We start from the raw sequence: 19,195 nt of genomic DNA, 5'->3' as shown, positions 1-19,195 counted from the left end.
AAGAGAACAGAGCTGCCAGTCCCAGAGCGGCCTTTAGCAACCCCAGCAAACTTTGCTGCCACCTAGGACAACACATCCTATGTCATGTTTAGAAAGTTCTGCAAGAATATCTACTAGTTGCCTGTACTGAGCTGTGGAGTCTTGAAATCACCTGCAGAAGAGATGTAATACAATTATGAAGTTTTCTCTACCCCCTTCTACTGAGTTACCCATCTTTTTCATAACACAGTACTCTGACACTTCACAGGAAGGACCTGTTCATTGTAATCCAAGTTAATTCCACAAGTCCACGTGTTGCCTAATACCAATCTACAAATACTAAAAAATCTACAAAACTAATCTGTGTTGCCATTCAATGAACCAGAGAATTTGTTCTTGTCTACCTCCTGAAAAATAAAGAACTCTGCCTTCCATTCACTTCTTTTCCCAAAGTGACTTTTCTTACAAGTGAGTCAAGCAATACAATTTCTCATCATCATTGTTAACAGGAACACAAAGGTCACAGAGTCGTACGTATTGGAGATGAATATCAAAGATGTTGAATTTCAGCAACACAGTCATATCTTAATAGAATTATAAGAAATTCTGAGTTGCAAGAGAAAAAAGTTAATATGCTTCATTATTAAACATAACAAAGACAAGTGCAAGTCCTTCTATATTTAGACCTTAATAATGGACCAGTTGCAAGCCCAAAGGAATCTACAGAAAAAAAGAGCTTTAGGTTACCAGAATTTTCAGCTGAACCACGCAAAGCTATAGAAAGCTAAAAATGCAAGATTTTGATTAATGAAGATATTTTAAAACACTAAAGTATGTAAAGCCCAAAATGCAAGTTGTGAATTAAAGAAAAAAACTCAGTAAATAAACCAACATATAGTACTAAAAAAAAACCACGCCATAAAACAAGCTTTGACTTTAGCTCACTGTAAGCATTTTAATCTTACATAGCATTTTGAGCTCAAACCCTCCCTGCATACATCAGATAAACATGAAATATGTATAGATATACAATGGCAACTAGAAAAGTTGGGCTGTAATATTCAGTAATACTCATGTCTATTTCAGTCATTCACTTGAAAATAAAAGTCAATCACAATGAATACAGCATTTCAACAGCTCCACTGTCTGCAAAAGCTGCACTACCAATTTAATATGCTATGTAGCTAAGTTGTCAGAAGGACGGCTTTGACTGTACAAGTGCCTCAGCAAAGTGCCTCTGTTGAAGCTCAGCGCTTTTTTACATTATTCCCTCCCCCAAACAAACTTCAATCTCATTCATATTAGATGTCATAGAGTTCCATTAAACCTTATTTATGTCTGTGTAAACCACAAACTTGCATCTTCTAGTTAGTGTTCACACTACCTTTAGTGGTATGTCATAATTCAAGTCAATTTAAAAGCCCTCAGGTTTCCAGTTTTTTCATGCTGTCATCCCCACCATTAAGGCACCATTTCACAGTTGGCATAAGCCTGTAACACACACCAAGAAAAGGAAGTTTGAAAGTTACTCCCCTTACTTATTATAACTATTTTTCATTTGCACTGAAGTAGCCACAGCATGTTTCCCCGTGCAGAAACACAGGGCTGCTAAAGGAGGCTCAGCCTGTGCTGGGAGGAATTATGCCAGTACTCATGCAGAGCAGAACCAAGGGAGGCAGAAAAACACTGGTACTAGTCCCTCTGCTAAAGCACTGCTGCGGGTCACAGGAAGCAAAAGTCTCAGTGCTGTGAAGCACAACAGATGCTCTGCAGTGGGCAACCCTCCTGCATAGCCAATTAGGATGCAGATATTCCGAATAAAAAACCCGTTGTGAGTATCAAGCAGGACTGAACCATCATCAACCCTGAACGAGGTATTCATGAGATACCCGAAATAGGAATGGATTTCAGACTCTACTAAGTCTCAGATGCATCAACTGCTTTCTCTACCTAGGGGAGGGAATTTCCAGTCATTCCATTTTGCTAGGAGTAAGACTGGAGATACGGGTATGGGGAAGACACAATCTGGGACTGACCTCTTCCACCTCTGCTCATTTTCTTCAGCCAATTAACGGCACTCCTCAAGGAAGGTAAAGGGATCAGGGAATGCAACGCCTTCCTTTAATCTCACCTTGGGCCAACAGGCTATTAATCCCTCTCAATTATCAATCCCTCAATTTTTGAAGAATTTTTTTTCTCTCAGATGTGGTATTTGAAGAGAAAGAACATTTTATATAGTAGGAGCCCTACACATTGTTCCCTGACAACAGTGTTATTTTAGACTCCACCAGTTTATCCTGTGTACAGGTCAACTGTGTAGTTGAGGTCACTTACTTCCAGTGAAAGCTATCCAGCGGGCATATTTAGTAGCTTCTCTTCGCCAGTGGGAAGCCACCAGCAAACCACATGTGACAGTTAGTGAAATGATTCCCATAATGATGAAAAATAACGTAGTGACCCACTCAGGAGGCAGCCGTGGAGGAATACAGGTCCTGTCACGTCCATGGATGGTTTGACACTGTCGCACAAGGCCAACTGTGAGAGCACCTGAAAATACATAGCAGAGAGGCAAGTAAACTTTCAAAATCCTCTCTGAGGGGCGCTCAGCTGCAAATTGAATCTCAGATTTTTCTAGGTATAAGGGATTCTTTGATGAGCCCTAATAAGCCTTTCAAAGACAGAGGATAGGAGGGACATCTATCTTCATGTTCTTTCATCAAACCTTTGCACAAATTGAAGTGAGATGGCTACAGGCTGTACAAGCTGGTTCTTGAGTGGCAGTCGAGGTCTAATCAAAGGGATAAAGCACTCCTATGAAGCCTACCACTATCAGCTAAAACAGTAGTGGAGTTGTAGAGAGGACTCTCCCTCATCTTTGGGAGAAAAAATAGTTTTATAATCTGATAAAACAGGATGCAGCCCCCCTAACAAGTCTTAGTCTAATGCCTTTTTCTCTCATCTGTAAACACAGCTTTAATCCTCAAAGTCTTGCAGTAGAATCTCCATTTAGTTCACATGAAGATTTTAAGAATGTTTTCCAAATAATCCACTTCTTGACAATAACTGTCTAAGAGTCAATTGACTTAGGTCAATTCTTTTGTCAGCTAACAAGAGTTACAACACACACCACCTGGGATATCTATACTACTAGCCAAAGAGATCCTAGGAAAAGGACAAGACTGGTACAGGAACTGTATTGTTTTGTCACAGTCCACCAGAGGAAAAAAACAACCAAATCATTTTAAAATTGTAGCTGACTCTTACACTAGCAAACTGGAATGCAACCAACAGGCTGAGCCTAAGACATATCATGACAAGCAGAATTCTTTAAGTGACAGAAAATCAGATGTTTTCTATTAGATCCAAGTAAATCTGAGTTAGCATCTATTTCAGTGCATCTGAGACTAATAAATAAAGCAGCTTTTAGTAAGCTTTAATACTGAAGTTCTTTACCTGGAAAATTTTAACGCAACATTAACATGTAAGGTTAAAATCTATTTCTTCCTGCATCACTTAAGTCCTATATTTCTCAATTCTTCACAATTTCTTTTCTTCTGACCTACTTCCTTAAATAATCACAATTGTCCTTTATCTAAATTAAAGTCATCAATGGATAGCATTAGAGTCAACACCTTCCTCCACAAATTATTTTAAACAGGTCAACTATAACATTATTTACTTAAAAATAGAGTGTGCAACTCAGAAAAAAATGAAAGATTCAGAGATGTATTTTCAACTTGAGTAAAAGTTTGAGTAAAATCCTTAAAAATGTGTCAGTTACAAAACCCACTACTGCAAAATTGGCATTTTCTACTCCAGATATACAGCAATCATACCATGGCTGCACACCAGGATTAAACAGAACTCAGCTAGAATTACACAAGCAGACTTGCACAGCCCACATGCCTGCATAGTAGTTTTGCATGCAGTGCTTCTCAGTTGCCTTTTTAAAGCCTGCAATGTTTTCATTTTACATCAGCTGCCAGGGCAGAAGGGAGATGTGCATGTGTCCTTGATATTCAAGCTCCCTGAAACACACACATATTGCAGAACCTCATCCAAAACACTAAGTAGCTTGGGGATAAAGAGGCTATTCACTGCAGCATGACAGAACAATAAACTAATCCCAGTCGCTCTGCAAGAATAGGATTTAACATCAATTTTGCTGCCTTTATATCAAAAGTCAGTTCTGTCTAAACTGAAGTTCTAAACTAAAGAATAACTTCTAAAAGTGTAAAAATTACATCATGAGCTCAAATATTTCCTGAATTCAGAGACAATAATTGAGTGCGTTTTTAACTTTGACAAAAACAACAGTGCTAAGGCTTTGAACCCTAAGCCTATAGACTCTTTGGAGGCCAAATGAGGGTAAGAAAAGGTTTGTGAACTATTTCTAAAGGTTCCATAAAGGTAACTAGGAGAAACAACCTCACTCATAAATTTCAAGTTCAAGATTAAGTTCACAATACCGGGTTATCTCACATAAACTGAGGAAGCAGGAAGTTAAACCTCATAGCTTGCTCCCAGTGACAGATCTCCTGTTGAATGCAGACTTCAAAAGAAGAGCAGGTACAGAACGAATGAACGCTTGAGGCCGCAGAACCTCATGCAAGCCAGCCAGGACTATTCTGCTGGGCATATTCATACCTACACAGACATAAAATTTGATTCCATAAATAAGACTTTTCTTTGGTGTGCAAAAGGAGTATTTACTTGCCATAAAACTCTACAGAAGAGTGGGTTTACGTGGTATTTGATTATGTAGGTCCTGCTCTAAAGCCGGCAAGCAAGCAGTTGCTAAGCAGCTGCCAATGATATACCTAGGTATAGAAAATCTTGGTTACTCTTATCTGATTTACCACTGAAAGGAGGGACAGAGACACTATATTGGACAGTCTCCTCCTGCCTGCAGTTAGAGAACAGCCCAATAGTCCATCTCAAGCCGGTCATCAAGTTCCAATCTTACCCCTAGGAAAAAGGGGCTTTTAGTCCTTCCTTCAGAATAATGCCAGCGTAACTGCTGAAAATCTAAGCACCACATGCAGCAGTAAAACAAACAGCAGAAATAATGCTAGCAGATAAGGCAGCTTAACCAGATACACTCTACAGCCCTAAAACACGTGCAGCAGAGTTAGCATGCCTGCCCATCCTCCAAAGCCCCAGACCTGCAGTGAGCTAGGAGGACAGCGTGGGGATGCTGAGGGCGGCTCCCCTCCCGTCACATCCTCCCCCTCCGTAGCTTCCCAGACCAGCACTGTGCAGCTCAGTACAGCCAGTGCAAGGAGTGATTAGTATATGCACTCAGAATTACTAAAAATGAGGCTCAGCCTTGATCAAAGCAGAGGACGCTGAATTGAGCAAATGTATGTGAAGTGGTCCTTAGTCTTTTCCAGTAAATCTATTCCCTAAAGTACCAGGGTGCTTCAGACACGTGAAACTGCCTTCCAACAGTGAGTCTGATTATAATCAGGACTCCACATTATACCAGTGAGAGATTTCAAAATCACATTCCCACACTACCTTACCTTACTCCTCCAGACCTCCAGTAATGCTTATTCTGACACTGCCTTTTTTTTTTTTCCTTTTAGCAGGATCACTAATAAAAAGGCTATTTAACAAATGCACTAAAATTTGGGAGCATCATCTATTTTATAATTAAGTTTCACAAAACCACAGAGACAGACGGGGAAGAAGGCACCCCACCAAGGGCAGGCAAGCCCTAGGCTTTCCCATTCGAGCAGATGTGCCACTGCGCTGAGCAGACCCACAAGTCCCATGCCAGCCCTGCCGATGCTGTGCCATCCCTCTCCTGTTTCCGTGGTAACTACAGAGCCACCAAGGAGGTAGCACACACTGCGGAGAGAAACAAAGATTGCTGCAGCCCTTTCACTCCCCCACCTCTCCATCACTTCTGAATTATTAACAGTGGCACAGCGAAACCACGGCTGGAAAGCAGGGGCATAATAGCAGCTGTTCAGATGTTTGCTGTTTATCTATTATTTGATTGCCAGAACGTGCAGGATCAAGCATGCCACGTGGACACAGCAGAGGTGCCAGTGACCTGCAGAGCTAACTGTGGCACAAGAATCAATTAATACAATAAAAGCATGATGCAGTGAACGAGGTGGGGCTCAAACATTGCAAAGTCAGAGCTCAGCAGCTACATTGTCACACGAACATACAAAGCACAAATCCTCAGAACTGCTTTTCCTCATAAAGCTTGGGACACCTGCCTGTCCTCTGCACTTCCCCCACTCGCAAATACTCTTTCCCCTTGTTGTAGGGATAACACTATTCCTTGGGTTTAAACGCATCTGCAACCTTTTATATTCCCTGACAACAGATTCCTCACTTTTACCTTCCATATATTAACCACATCCTAAGCAACATGCTTATTACTAACATTAAATTAATATTATGGACAAATATGCCTACTGAGGAAGTTAAAACAGTCAATTGCTCCACAACAACCCACCCACCTGCCCTCCCTCCCTTGCAGTCCTGATGAGATGGAGTGCTTCTGCTAGAAATCCCAGTTGCATCTGCGTGACGATTTCTGCTCAAACTTCTTTTTAGTGTACAGTAGATTTGTTATATCATCTTTGCTAAGCAAAGAACATAGTTTACAGGGCTCCTAATGAGCTGCTGGAGATGTAAATCTTAGAGCACTGCCAATGTGGCAAGGACACTGAGATGTTTTATGTTTTAGTAATGAGCACAGTACATGGAGCTATGTTATTTGGGTACACTAAAACATTCATAGCTGCTGGTTAGGTAACAGTCACATGCCAGACAATGACATGTAAAATAAGGGCAGCTCAGTTCAGCCATTTCCCGCAACTTAACTGGGCCACAGACAGGGACAGGAGGAAACGAAATTATTCTTGGAAAGTTTCTAAGTTCTGTCCAATTAATAAACTTGAATGGAAAAGGGGCCAGGTCTACCTAAGTGGAGGAACAGACTGCAGCTGTCTAGGCACAGATGCGGCTCACTACTTGATCCAAGCGGAAACTTGAAAAGTCTAAAGAGAATGCAGTGATTTGTTCATCGCAAACTAGTTCCCTGTATCAAGTTCAGGTTAACCATCAAGTTGACTTTGGCCATCTTGCCTTTAACATGTCTGCTGCTCCTTGCCTGCAACCAAGCCTCTCTGACAGGAGAACATTTTCAAAGTGAGCGAAGCATAGCCGAGGAATTCCTGAGAGGAACAAACAACAGAATAAGGTAAGAATGGTTCCAACACAACTGCCCGTAACAGCAAACAAGGAGGAAGTATTTCCAAGAAGATTTCTTTTCCCCCCAAAGTAATCCAAAGAATTCCGCAATTTTTTTCTTTTTTTTAAAGTGGGATGTTTCCCAGTCTTACATACCAAAATCATTTTCCTGCAATGGAAATTTTGTCACGTTGGAGCATTTGTAAATCACCGTACACACACAATTAACTGCAGCTAAGTAACTCTAAATGGAATAACACCTTTTTCTACACTTCTTTGCTTAAGTCATTGTTGTAGGACAGTATCTGAATTACCTAAATAACTATAAAGGGTATTGTAAAAGGATCAAATATAAAAATATAAGATAGGATCAAGTGCCAATTTCCAATCAAGTATGAGAAAACCACATCTGCTACTGTTCCTACATAAATAATTACTTCTCTTGTGAGGAATGGGGCATACTTTGAAGAGATGCTGTTTAGCACTTACACCACTAAAATAACTTCAAGGTTACCATGCAAATCCTGTATTCACACTGTGGTATGACAGATTGATTCTTTTACTGCAGATGATCCACTGCGTTGTTCAGTTAGTAGATAAGAGGCAACCAAGTTCTGACTCACTAAAATAAGATTTATGGATGTTAAAGGATGATTTAGAGAAAGGGTTAAAAGAACAACAGAGGATTAACTGCAAATGCACAGAATACAGAGGAGTGCAAAACAAAATGGATTATGAGTTATCATTTCTGTACTTTGTATGCCAGATCTTAGGTTTTTGACTCTGTCTCTTGAATTATCTAACAGTTATGGTAACCCTGGAAGAAAAGTTTTAAGAGTTGATCATTCTGAAGCAGACCAGTATTATTTTATAATTTGACCTTGCTTCTGGTCATTTGATATGTCCCATAGATATTTATTGGTTCAAAACCCACATCTAAAAAGTATTTTTTACAATGTTGAAAGACCAGTTTTAATAAAGACCTAGATTTACTTGCAAAGTCCTTGCTATACCTAGACTGAATCTTTTAAGAGCAAGTCAACATTGCAAGGTACATTATATAAGCTGCTATTTCTCTTCTACTCCATTTATCCCCTTCTCTGAACTCAGAACGTTCTTTACTTCTCAAACCAACTTTGAAACGCACTATTCTTCTTGCACTAGAGATACATAAGGTGTTCCTTTGTCAGAAACTGAGTGACTCTCTTACGAAAAAACACTCATATTGGCAATAATAGATGAGGTAACTTCCCTAGCTTCAGTTTACTAGCTGTGATGAACCTATTAATTGAATTCTATTTAACAATCCAATACCCAGACAACTTAACTTATTAGGTACCATTTTTGACATTCTTTAGAAATCCAAAGTTTAATGGCTTTTAAACAGAAGAATTCTCATTTTAAAAATCTAGTCAACGTTAAAGGGTCATGGTTTATCAAGCAGCCTTGCTGCTGAAGACCATCTGGTGCCTGAATTGTCTCAAAAGTTTTCAATTCAGTATTTGTATGACGCCTAATTCAAACCAAATTCGCCTTCCACAAAAAACAGCCTTTTCCCTCCCTCCCACCACCCCCAGAGAGAAAAAAAATAGGGGCCGTATATTGGGAAAGATCCTTATGACTTAGTAGTATTAGAGAAGTTTATTACTGCAGATGAAAATCATTATGATATAGGAGTTTAAGCAGTGTTTAAATTGCAGACATTTGGACCAATAAGCAGTAAGTTTATTTCTGAATTCCAACATACAAGGCTTTCAATGCCAGGCATTTTTTATTATTATTTCATTAAAAAAAAACAACAACAAAAACCAACAACGAGATGGACCACCACATACTGAAAGAGTTATCCTCAGGCAACAACACAGGAACAACTCTCCTGAGGACATAACAAAGGCTCTGTGCGTTCTCACATATCAGAGCCAAGAAATCTGCCCACGCCAAAGGTATTCTTTGCTACTTTGGAATACAGCATTAATTAAATGTTGGTAAACAGGATCTCTAATAAGTTGCATCCTTCTGGTTGTTTTCTGACACTATAAGCATTTGCACAATAGGACAGAGTTGTCAGTGAGGACTAGAATCTTGAGTTTCTCAAGTGGCAAGGGCCTGGCAAAAAGATCTTGCTTTGTTTTAAAACAAATCAACGAAAAGCTTAAGGTTTTAACTTAAAAAGAAAAAAATAAAAGAAATCTATAGTTATTTTCAGTCTTCCCCCAACCAAAATAGAGCTACTCAAATTTGACAAAATTGTGCCTAAAAAAAAGATCAAAGGCAGTGTCAATATTTAAGTGTTTTTCCCAGTCAGCTCTGCTAGTTTTATGCCATATGTTCAGTAGAAAGCCAGAAGCTGTGACACCTACAGCTGTTCTGCCGTTTAGCATCTGATGAGCTTCTGTGCTTTTGAAGAGCATTATATTTGGCCTGTAACACAATCCCTCTCCTCCAGTGCACCACGCAGTCCTACCCAGCCTCCTCAGAGCCCTCTGAAGTGGCACGGGCAGGCGGCTGAGCTGGGGGCTCCCTGTGGCCGGCCAGCACCTACAGGAGCCAGCAGCAGGCGGTGGCCGGGCTGGCTCAGTAATGGCAGCACCAGCTGGCCACGGGGCAGCACCACAGCCAGCAAGAGCACAGAAGTTCCCAATCGGCACTTCCTAGGGGATCACCTCTCACACCGGTGTCTTACACCAATCTGTTCATGGGTTGGCAACAACTGGGTATCAGGACTGTCCTCTTTCAACTCCTTCAGCACATCTTAAAGTACCATTTCACCAAGTCATTTGACTTGTGGGCTCAGATGTCCAAGTGGATCAGGCCAGATGTACCACCACCAGCAAATCACACCAAGTAAAGCATCCTGTTGCTCTTTCTTTATTCAAAGAGGAGGAACATCTGTCAACCTTCCTGTTCGCAACCTAAAGCGATTTCACTGGTCTTGTGACAAGGGCATCCAAGGGGAGGATGAAAATTCAAGTTCTGGCCCTGCCCTCAATACCGCGCATTTTAAGAAATGAAAGCTGGGAGGAAAAGGATCATTTTCCTGTCAGCCATAGCTGCTGCTGATCTCAGCTCGTGTCAGACAAGCTCTGAGAACACCCACTGGTCTGGCTCTTGCATGGTCTGACAAGCCTCCCAGTGGTGTAAGGTGAAAAGAGAAGTGTTGAAACTTATTTGCAAATTTTAGGTGTCTGCTCCTCAGAGGTTACAGGTCCAACAAAGAGTATCTCCAATGAAGAATTTATTCTCCGTGAGTACAGCCTCAAGCTGTGTGTCAGTCTGTCTTTCAGCACAACTCCATACAATCTATCCTCAAGGACAGCCAGCAGTTTTCTAGCTGATTAACATTTTAAACTCTCCTAATTTAAAGGGTAGCTTTAACTTCTCAGGCAAATAAAAAAAAAGCTTCTTTTGTAGTAATAATTCTCAAATTTAGGCATTTCCTCATTGCTCCCATCACAACAGAAACATGAAAAACAATGGAGAACAGGAAGGCAGGAAGCATAGCCAGGATTTATCCCAAAGTTATATTTTTCTTTATCCATTTTCCTACAGGAAGTCCTTGTTTTAGAAACCTGCTGAATTTAAGGCTGGATTATTTAGGCAATTCACACGTGTTGTCTGCGTGGTGATAACACTTTCCCTTATCACAAATCAGCATCTACAAATATAGACTGGAAGAGCCTGGAGACTTTCTTGGATAGATTAAGAGAAGACAGACTACTTCTGAACAGTTCACCTTGCACTTGACTGAGATAAAATGTGAGCCTCTGAACAGCAGGGCTCAGTCCCTTCTGAACAAGTGGGACTATTCTTAAAAAGCAGATATTATATTGTGCTCCAAAAAGCCTATCTGCTCACATATGTTTATACAGTTGTTACTCTGACATTCTGAAACAGAAGCCTCTCTAATTTTAGATTCAATGTAAGCAGGCAAGAAATGCTCCGTCTTTATCATTAACTTCCAACTAACCAAACACACACTTACAGAGCATTTAGTTCAGACTATATTGGGCATGTGTCAACAGACTTCTGTTTGTAAAAGAGCAGCTACTGCTTCTAGCTTTTACTCTATTTCACCCTTTTCACCTCTATTTCACATTTTTCATGTATTAAGCTTCAGGGTGCTTTTTGTAATTGCTGAATGATCCAATAGTATTCCACTGAAGATTTTATGAGACCACATTAGAAATCTTTGGCCATTTGATCTTTCCAGGTTTCTCGCACAATCTTGTTACATGGTTTTAAAACTGAATTAAGTGTGGGTTTAAAAAACAAAGTGAAACATGCTTCTTCCCACGTGAGTTTTTGCAATGAAGAACTACATCATTAACATATGAATTTAGGTGCATGATTAGTTTCAGAATGTAATTCAACCTAAGGAAAAAAAGGTTTTCCTTCACCCTTGTGGCTTCTCTTCCCCCACAGCATGCTACGCCTACAAAACTCCTTGCATTAACAGGCACAGAAGCTGCAGTGCATTTTCTCCTGTGTAAGAACAGAGATCAGATTCCTCCACTGTGGCGATTTTGGAGTTGCCACTTCCACTACCACAGACTGTGGGAATAAAGTTGGTTGCTGTGTATGCTTTGGAAAAAATGAAAAAGGTAGCTCTGAATGCTGCAATTTAGAATATCTCTATTCTGTACAGAGAAGACTGAACAAAACAGTAAAAGCTTTGGGGATGCAAGCTAAAAAAATATTTGCAAGTCAAACAAGTCACTTTCTGTACAAAAGTCAGCTTTCAGGAAGCTTGAGGTCCGTGACAACCTCTCATTTCCATTGTCTTCACTTGCATTTGGTATAAGGACGTCACAATTAAAGGCTGCATGTTTGACATGTTAAGCTCACACTGATGAAGTTACAGATAAAATTGTTCCCCCTTGTACATTTGCTGTGCCTATCAAGATCAGAGTCCATCTCATTTCAGATGTTTACAAACATTATTACTGCAGAAAGCAAACCATTTCATTGAAATATCTAAATAACGTGTGTGCCATCAGTTAGAAAAGTGTAAAAATAACCTAGATTCAAAACAATTGTTTTGATGTTTTCACAGCAAAGAAGTTCTGAAGAACACTAGACAACCAACTTATCCCATTCTTTATTATTCTGATACCATAACTACTCCTTAAAATACAACTAAATTATGTAACTGGGGAGCAGGATGATAGTGGTAGGAAAGCAGGCAAGTTTCAAAGCCAGATCCATAGTTAATGCCATAAGTAAACAGTATCCTCAAGTCTACTCTTTGTCATCAACAGAAATTAAATCAAGAAACAAAAGTGCACAAGTCTGTAAAAACAAGAATGTCACTTAGTTTTTCTAGCATAAAGTTGCTAAGGTGACCAGTTTTGTGGAGGGGCTCCCTTTCAAAAATGGAATCATTCCTTTTTTCATAAACTTTGCTTCATAATATTTTTTAAGACATCCAGTATTACTTTTTCCGTTCTCAAGCCTCAGTGTTTCTTGGGACTATCCAGACATTACTTTCAGTTATGCCGTAACATTAAAGTATAATCCTATGCCACAAGGTTCTGCAAGGTTATGAAGAACTTGCAGATCTTACTGATTATCTACCTAAAAGTTATCCATTGTAGGAAACTAAAATTATCGTTGATGTTCCAGCTATCCAGTATGATGTTCCAGTAGTATCACTTCTGTTGCTCTAAAACACTATTTGCTACTTGTGAAGGATTTTCAGAAATTCTTGAGGAACAAATCTTGCTGCAAGTGTGCAAGCCTCATGCTCCTGAACCCATGAAGTAGATTAGAAATAAATTAGACTTAAAAAATAACTTAGATTTCCTCTTTTAGGAAGCCTGCATGTTGAAGTGCACAGTTTACTTCCACAAAAACAGCAACAGCTTCTTTCCAAGACATAACAGAACAGCTAACTTTATGGCAGTCCAGGAGGATAACTGTGGTTCCGACCTGTAGATATAGCCATTAAACATCAGCTGGTGTAACGCCATTTTGAAAACAGACATCCTTCAGTTCTTACTAACTTACAGGACAGATTTTGTCAATTCACTTCCCACAAGCCACTACTCCTTGATGGTCACTCCATTAGTTTAAGCCAAGTGCAAAGCTGAGCCCTGCAGTGTCACGTATGAGAATGAAAGACCCCTGGTCTTCTGACACAGTGTCAGGAGGGGAACTCACTTTGTCTCAGGAGTGAAGGCCACACTGGTCATTTGGTTTCCATTACAAGTGCTTCCACTGAAATTTCTGCATTTTCTTTCTTAAAATAATCTACACTTCTTGTGTATCATAGGCTGCCAAGAGCTGGAAGCAGTCACAGCAAGAGAAGAGGAAACCAGGCAAGAAGAAAACGTGGGCAATGACTGGAGAGCAACAAAACAGAAAACACAGGGATAAGAATGCTATAAACAGGGAAGTCAACTCAATGATGAGCACTACAAAGGTAAACAACTTGACTTTACTGCCTAAGAACACCGTAATTGATTAGTTTTTTTGGAAACACCAAGTTCAGAGACAGCTCAGCCCTACTAATGTAGTGCCCCAGTATCCACACAGAGAATTGCTTGCGGTCAAGTTCAAGGCATAATGTGAGATGTATTCAACTGGAAAAATATTTAAACTTAAGTGGATTATTAGCCATTACACCTTGAGAGACTGTCATCCTTAATAATCCCAAAGTGCTTTGGAAATTCCAGCACAGAACTGCACCTACCGTGAGGCTCTTGGGTAGCAGCCAACTGTTGCTTATCACACAACATTGCACAGATAGGAAACGATGGCCTCTAATATTGCAGTAAATCCCTGGGAGGCTTTAGATGCCAACACAAGGGAACATTTCAGTTCATCCCAAGGATGTGGACATAATAGACTATGTCTTGCTCAAAGAGAGGAAGCAACTCTACACACTCTGGAATTCTGAACCTCTGACTAGTGTTTCAGTGTGGCTAGTGCTTCATATTTGATTAGCTTGCCCAGCAGACAAACCATCCGACCATGCTCCCTAAGGTACCCGAGAAAGCCCAACCTCTTGCAATCAATTCTACTTACAAGATTTAAAAAACATATACAAACATGATAACGCATAAATAGGAAATCAAATGCAATAAAATAGGAAGAAGCCAAGAGCTTCACCTTGAGAAAGGATCTAACCTACAGCTTAATTCCATATTGATTCATATGGAATTTGGTAAATTTAAGTGTTTTACCACTCCAATGCTCTAGCATGTTTTCTCTCTCCTTAAAACAGACACGTACCCTGCACAGATCCTCTTCTTGGCCATATCTCCAGTTTTTTCAGATCTGTGTATATCTCCATCAGTCAGAGGCTTGGGGAAGAAAAGTGAGATTGAGAAGGGCAGCTGGAGAACACAAAAGGGGACTGCAGCAAAGTTACAATAGAAATTTTTTCCCCCTGCATATAGTCCCCAATAAAAAGAGACTATGTCCATTAATTTGTAGGCACTGTAAATTACAATAAGAACTTTTAATTAAGCAATAATAAATTGATTTTAAAATCTGAAGTTTCATAAACTGTGGATTTATAATAATGTATCACTCCCATATTACTTTGTACAAGAAATAAAAACAGCCTCCATATTGTATTTGTTCCACCATACTACAAATGTCATTTTCTATTTAATTCTAAAGCAGAAAGCAGCACTTAACCTCTACAAATGTTAATACTCTTCCTTATCCATGAATTAATTACTCTGGTTACATTTTTTTCTGAATTATGCAGATGTCAACAAATTCTGGAAAAGGATACTAGAACCAAGTGGAGAAGAACTTCTCCATAAGACGTAAATCCTAAATACCATACTACAAGCAGGCAAGAAAAGTTAGTTCTCTCTACTACTTTTTCAAGACTATTAAAAAAAAAAAGAGGATGGAAAAAGTTGAGCTTGTGAGATATGTATTAAAAAATGTAGGTCAGGCTTAAAAGTTTGACCTACTGATCTTCTTTGCTTTGGCAGAAGTACAAACTGAGTTTACATAATGCTACTCGCATGTAAGTGCTGGCTGGGAACTAAATGATACAAGTGTTTTTAATAAGCCTAAGTCTTTAACAGGATTCCATTTTTCAGATTTCAAACAGTTTTAAATCCTTATTTTGTGGTACAAAAAGAATCAAAGCTTTGCTGACAGTGCTCACAGGCATTTCTGAGATAAAGAATACCACCTCTGGTTTACTGACGAAAGAATTGTCGCACTACCACGACAACTTTCCAACATCCAAAGTCAGTCATGCCAGCTGCTAGATTTGAAAGGAAAATACATGTTACTGGATCCCAGATCTGTACTCCACAAATTATGTTTCTTACCTAATTTTTCAGTACTAGAGACTGAGGAATTCCACAGGATTTGGTGACACACCAACTAACAGTTTTGTATGTTCAGACACTACAGAAAAAACAAAACATTCACCTAACAGACAGAGTTAATTTGTATTTGTTAAAATGCAAATGTAAAACATCAGTTCCTCCATGGACAAAACCAACCAGATCTCTCATCCCTGCCCTGGCAAGCTCAAATAACCAGGCTGACACAGCTCTCTTTCAGGAGATTCTTCCTACACATAAAACAGTTCCATATGTTTAAATGTTGAGCAAGCACAAACTTAATTCATTACAACAATGCCTTACTATTAATTTTTCTCGTGCCCTAAGGCCTGGTCAGTTGCAGAACCCAAACACAATTCAAGCCCTCTGCTTTGTCAGATTTTTACATCCACTTGAAAAACATCTAGTCATGAAATGGAATGGAAACGTTAAGGACAGCACTGCACTCCCAACGGAGACATCTTCTAACAGACTGCTCTTGTCTTCAGACCACTATTTCTATTCAGACCACGGTTTCTACATTCTTTACCAGGCCTTATTCAGTTTTGTTGGTGGTTTTGAGAGGCACTGGCAGCATCTCTAAACTGCAAGCACTGGTGCCTACATCTTAAGGCAGGTCCTGATTCCCTCGCTGCCCAGATCAGCAACTTACCACAGAGCACCACCTCTGCCTGCCTGCTCACACACCTGGGGCACCTAAAGGAAAGTGTATTATTGGAAATTATATTCAAGAACCTGACTTCAAACATCTCTGATGTTCACAATGGCTTTGCAGATTGCTTTGTAGTACTTGCCTCTTTCTAAGCCATGACAGCATGTAACTCTTCATTCTCTGTATCAAAGCATTCTTACATATTCGCAGCACACATTCCAAACAAGTCAGTGGAAGGGCAAATAACATCTCCTGTCACAGTGACTGCGTGGTATGGTGCAAAAGAATCAGAAAAAAAGGCATTTCAAAGAATTACTTCCTATCATGCCACATCCTTTTTTGTTAAGAGATGGGAGAAGCATGTTGTGGCTTGAGTATATTGCGAGGTATTTAACAGATGATCACCAGAACCCTTCTGAAAAGTCAGTTATACATAAATCAAAGAAAACAAAACATTATCTACTTCAGCACATAGCACAGTAATTGCTCTGTGGTACAGTTCCTCCACAGAGCAGCACGAAACATTACCAGGTTCTCAGCACAGACCCTGAAGGGCCATACTGATTTTTAAATACCGCTACATTTTCCAGCAGACAACTGCATTTAGAACAATGATACCAGCTGGAACTCAAAGTTCGTACCCTTTTTAAGTTGTTGATGCTTTATTTAGCAATACTGGTTGATTCAAGTACCTTCATGTAGCCTTGGGCTTGTTTCATGCATAGCCAGAGCTCCAATTAGAGAAAAACATTTCCATAGCAGTTTGATCTGAAGCTCAGCAGGAGCTGGAAATCACTGCCAGGTCATATCACCTGCGATACCTCATAAGCTGATCCCAACAAAGCAACTGTTTGAAGTGTGGGGGGAAATTCCTCAGGAGGAGGTATCAAAAGTGGTGTAATAACACTGAACAGCAATCATCTCCTACATGGGGTTAGAGCACTCCACAAGAGCAGGGAGTTAATGCCTCATTAACTGAGGAGCAGCCATTGGGCATAGCTTGCTCCATGGATGCCACTGACTCTGGAATCGTACTTCACAAATAACACAGCAACTGAGTATGCAAAACCAAGAATTACACAGAACATTTTGGAAGATACACGGAAAGTCAGCATTTGTAAGCGAAACAGAGACAAGTGAAACCCACAACTGACTGTCATACTGTTACTTGTACAGCATGGTACAAAAAGCTACAGAACATGGCAAGCATTTGCTTTAGAAACATCCACCAGAATTTAGCACCCTGAAATTCTGACATTGTTTTATTTAATGACTGCTACAGCAAAGGTACACTTTGTACTATAAATTGGAATCAAATGCATGATCATGCTACATAGAAAGGGATGACTAAGGCACATAAACAAATGGATAGCTTAACTTTCTGAAGGAGGATTTTGTTTGATTAAATTCTGTTGAATTATTTGACCTATTTAAAAAGCATTTCAAATCAACCCCCCACATGTACAGCTTTTAACATGTCTAACTTCAACCATACGTGCTATTCATATCCTTTTACCTACAGAGAGATCAAGTGCTGATGCTAGAATAACTTGTATCCCCCCCTTCCTCCCTTACTGAAGGCAAATATCAAAATCATTAAAGAGCATCCCACACAAAAAGAGAACATACGGAGATAAAACAATCAGCTTTTGAAATTCATTGCAGAAGTGTACAGATACAAGAGCAAAATTCATTACTACTGAAATCAGTGGGAGTTTCGGAATTGACTTAAATTAAAGCCAACTCTGCCCTTATTTCTCACACAGAGCATCAGGTCACAAAGAAAAGGATGCCCATGCAAGAAGACCGAGGCTTCCACATGGGAGTTATCAGTACTCTGTGCTTGTACACTACACATAACTAAACCTCAATGAGAACTCTGAAGTTTCATTTCCATCTTTCCTTTATAATCTTAAAAGAAATACTTGAAGCCATGTGAAGGAACAAATCTTGCAAAAATACTTAAAGAAAAAGCACCAAATGAAGGCTTGGACCCATATCCAGGAAGGTGTATTTCCTCTCTGGCCTAACGACAGATAAGCATCTGAAACCTTCAGTGCTCTCAGTTGTACTCAATTCCTCAATTACAACACTGAAGAGGAAATTATATAGCCAACATTTTTCAACTGACTACAAAGCTTTTTTAAGAGTAAGATTTAGGAGACAAATGAGCCCTGGTCTCCGCATAACATAGGCTTCTTTAAACAAAATACATAAAACAATCTAGATTTTACAGAAGAGTATTAAAGCAGCTCATCTGTTTTGCTATCCAATTTAGCAGAAAATCACCATTTCCACTGGAGTAAGATGTACATGCTGTATAGCATTTGAATCAGAATAGATTTCTTTTTTTTCTTTTTTTTCCTGAGACATAAGCCCAGGTTTCCAATCTTAATGGCTATAAACAGCTCCGAACGAGCCGATGCAGGGCTGTCTGCCCAGATTTGCAAGACCTCTGCTCCATGCAACGCTCAAAGAGCTGCAGTACCGAGCAGCCCAGGCCGCTTCACGCTGCCTTTCAGAATTCCGAGGACAGCAGCCACGCAGGGACAGCATTACTCTCCTTTCTCCTTGGCACTAGGCTGACTTGTGGAAGCAGAATCTAGAATTATTCCTATAGGAGACGAACCCAGGGACACAGAGGTTAAGTAAAGAAATAGTTTCTTTCACCAGCTGAGGGCACGACGCTTCAAAACAGTACTTAGCTGTACGGATGGAAGTCTGAGGGATTGAATGCAGTTCAAGTGTGGTATTCTGCTAAGCGTCCCTGAATCTCGCTAGCAGCTGCGACAGGGTTTATGGTCAGGGCAGCGTCTTCCTGGGTCCTCCTTCACAGCAGCCTGTGGCTACTGAATGGCACTCAAACACAATCCCCTCCTAAATCAATACTACAGTGTTTACTACAGGAAGTCCTCGATTCAATGGGCATCCGTGCACTTCCTTGCTTTGCCATTTGGGCAAAAGGCTCATTTGCAAAGCTTTAAGTACTGGGAATAAATGTTTACATTGCTTTTAACCAGAAGTCTCGTGA

The 19,195-nt window shown here is 39.9% G+C and overlaps 1 protein-coding gene across 1 annotated transcript in view; it reads right to left on the bottom strand.

Annotated features, from left to right (window-relative positions):
* The window catches only part of MOSMO (modulator of smoothened), a 29,922-nt gene that overhangs the window by 8,920 nt on the left and 1,807 nt on the right, over nucleotides 1–19,195 (bottom strand). Inside the window, exon 2 of the mRNA XM_040575295.1 lies at nucleotides 2,314–2,526. Within this exon, the coding sequence (XP_040431229.1) occupies nucleotides 2,314–2,526 (213 nt within the window). The remainder of the gene's footprint in view (nucleotides 1–2,313; nucleotides 2,527–19,195) is intronic.

The sequence above is a fragment of the Cygnus olor genome, chromosome 15 (genome assembly GCF_009769625.2).
Source record: "Cygnus olor isolate bCygOlo1 chromosome 15, bCygOlo1.pri.v2, whole genome shotgun sequence".
Classification (NCBI taxonomy): domain Eukaryota; kingdom Metazoa; phylum Chordata; class Aves; order Anseriformes; family Anatidae; genus Cygnus; species Cygnus olor.
Note: the sequence above shows the minus strand (reverse complement) of the source record. Positions and strands in the feature narration are given on the sequence as shown.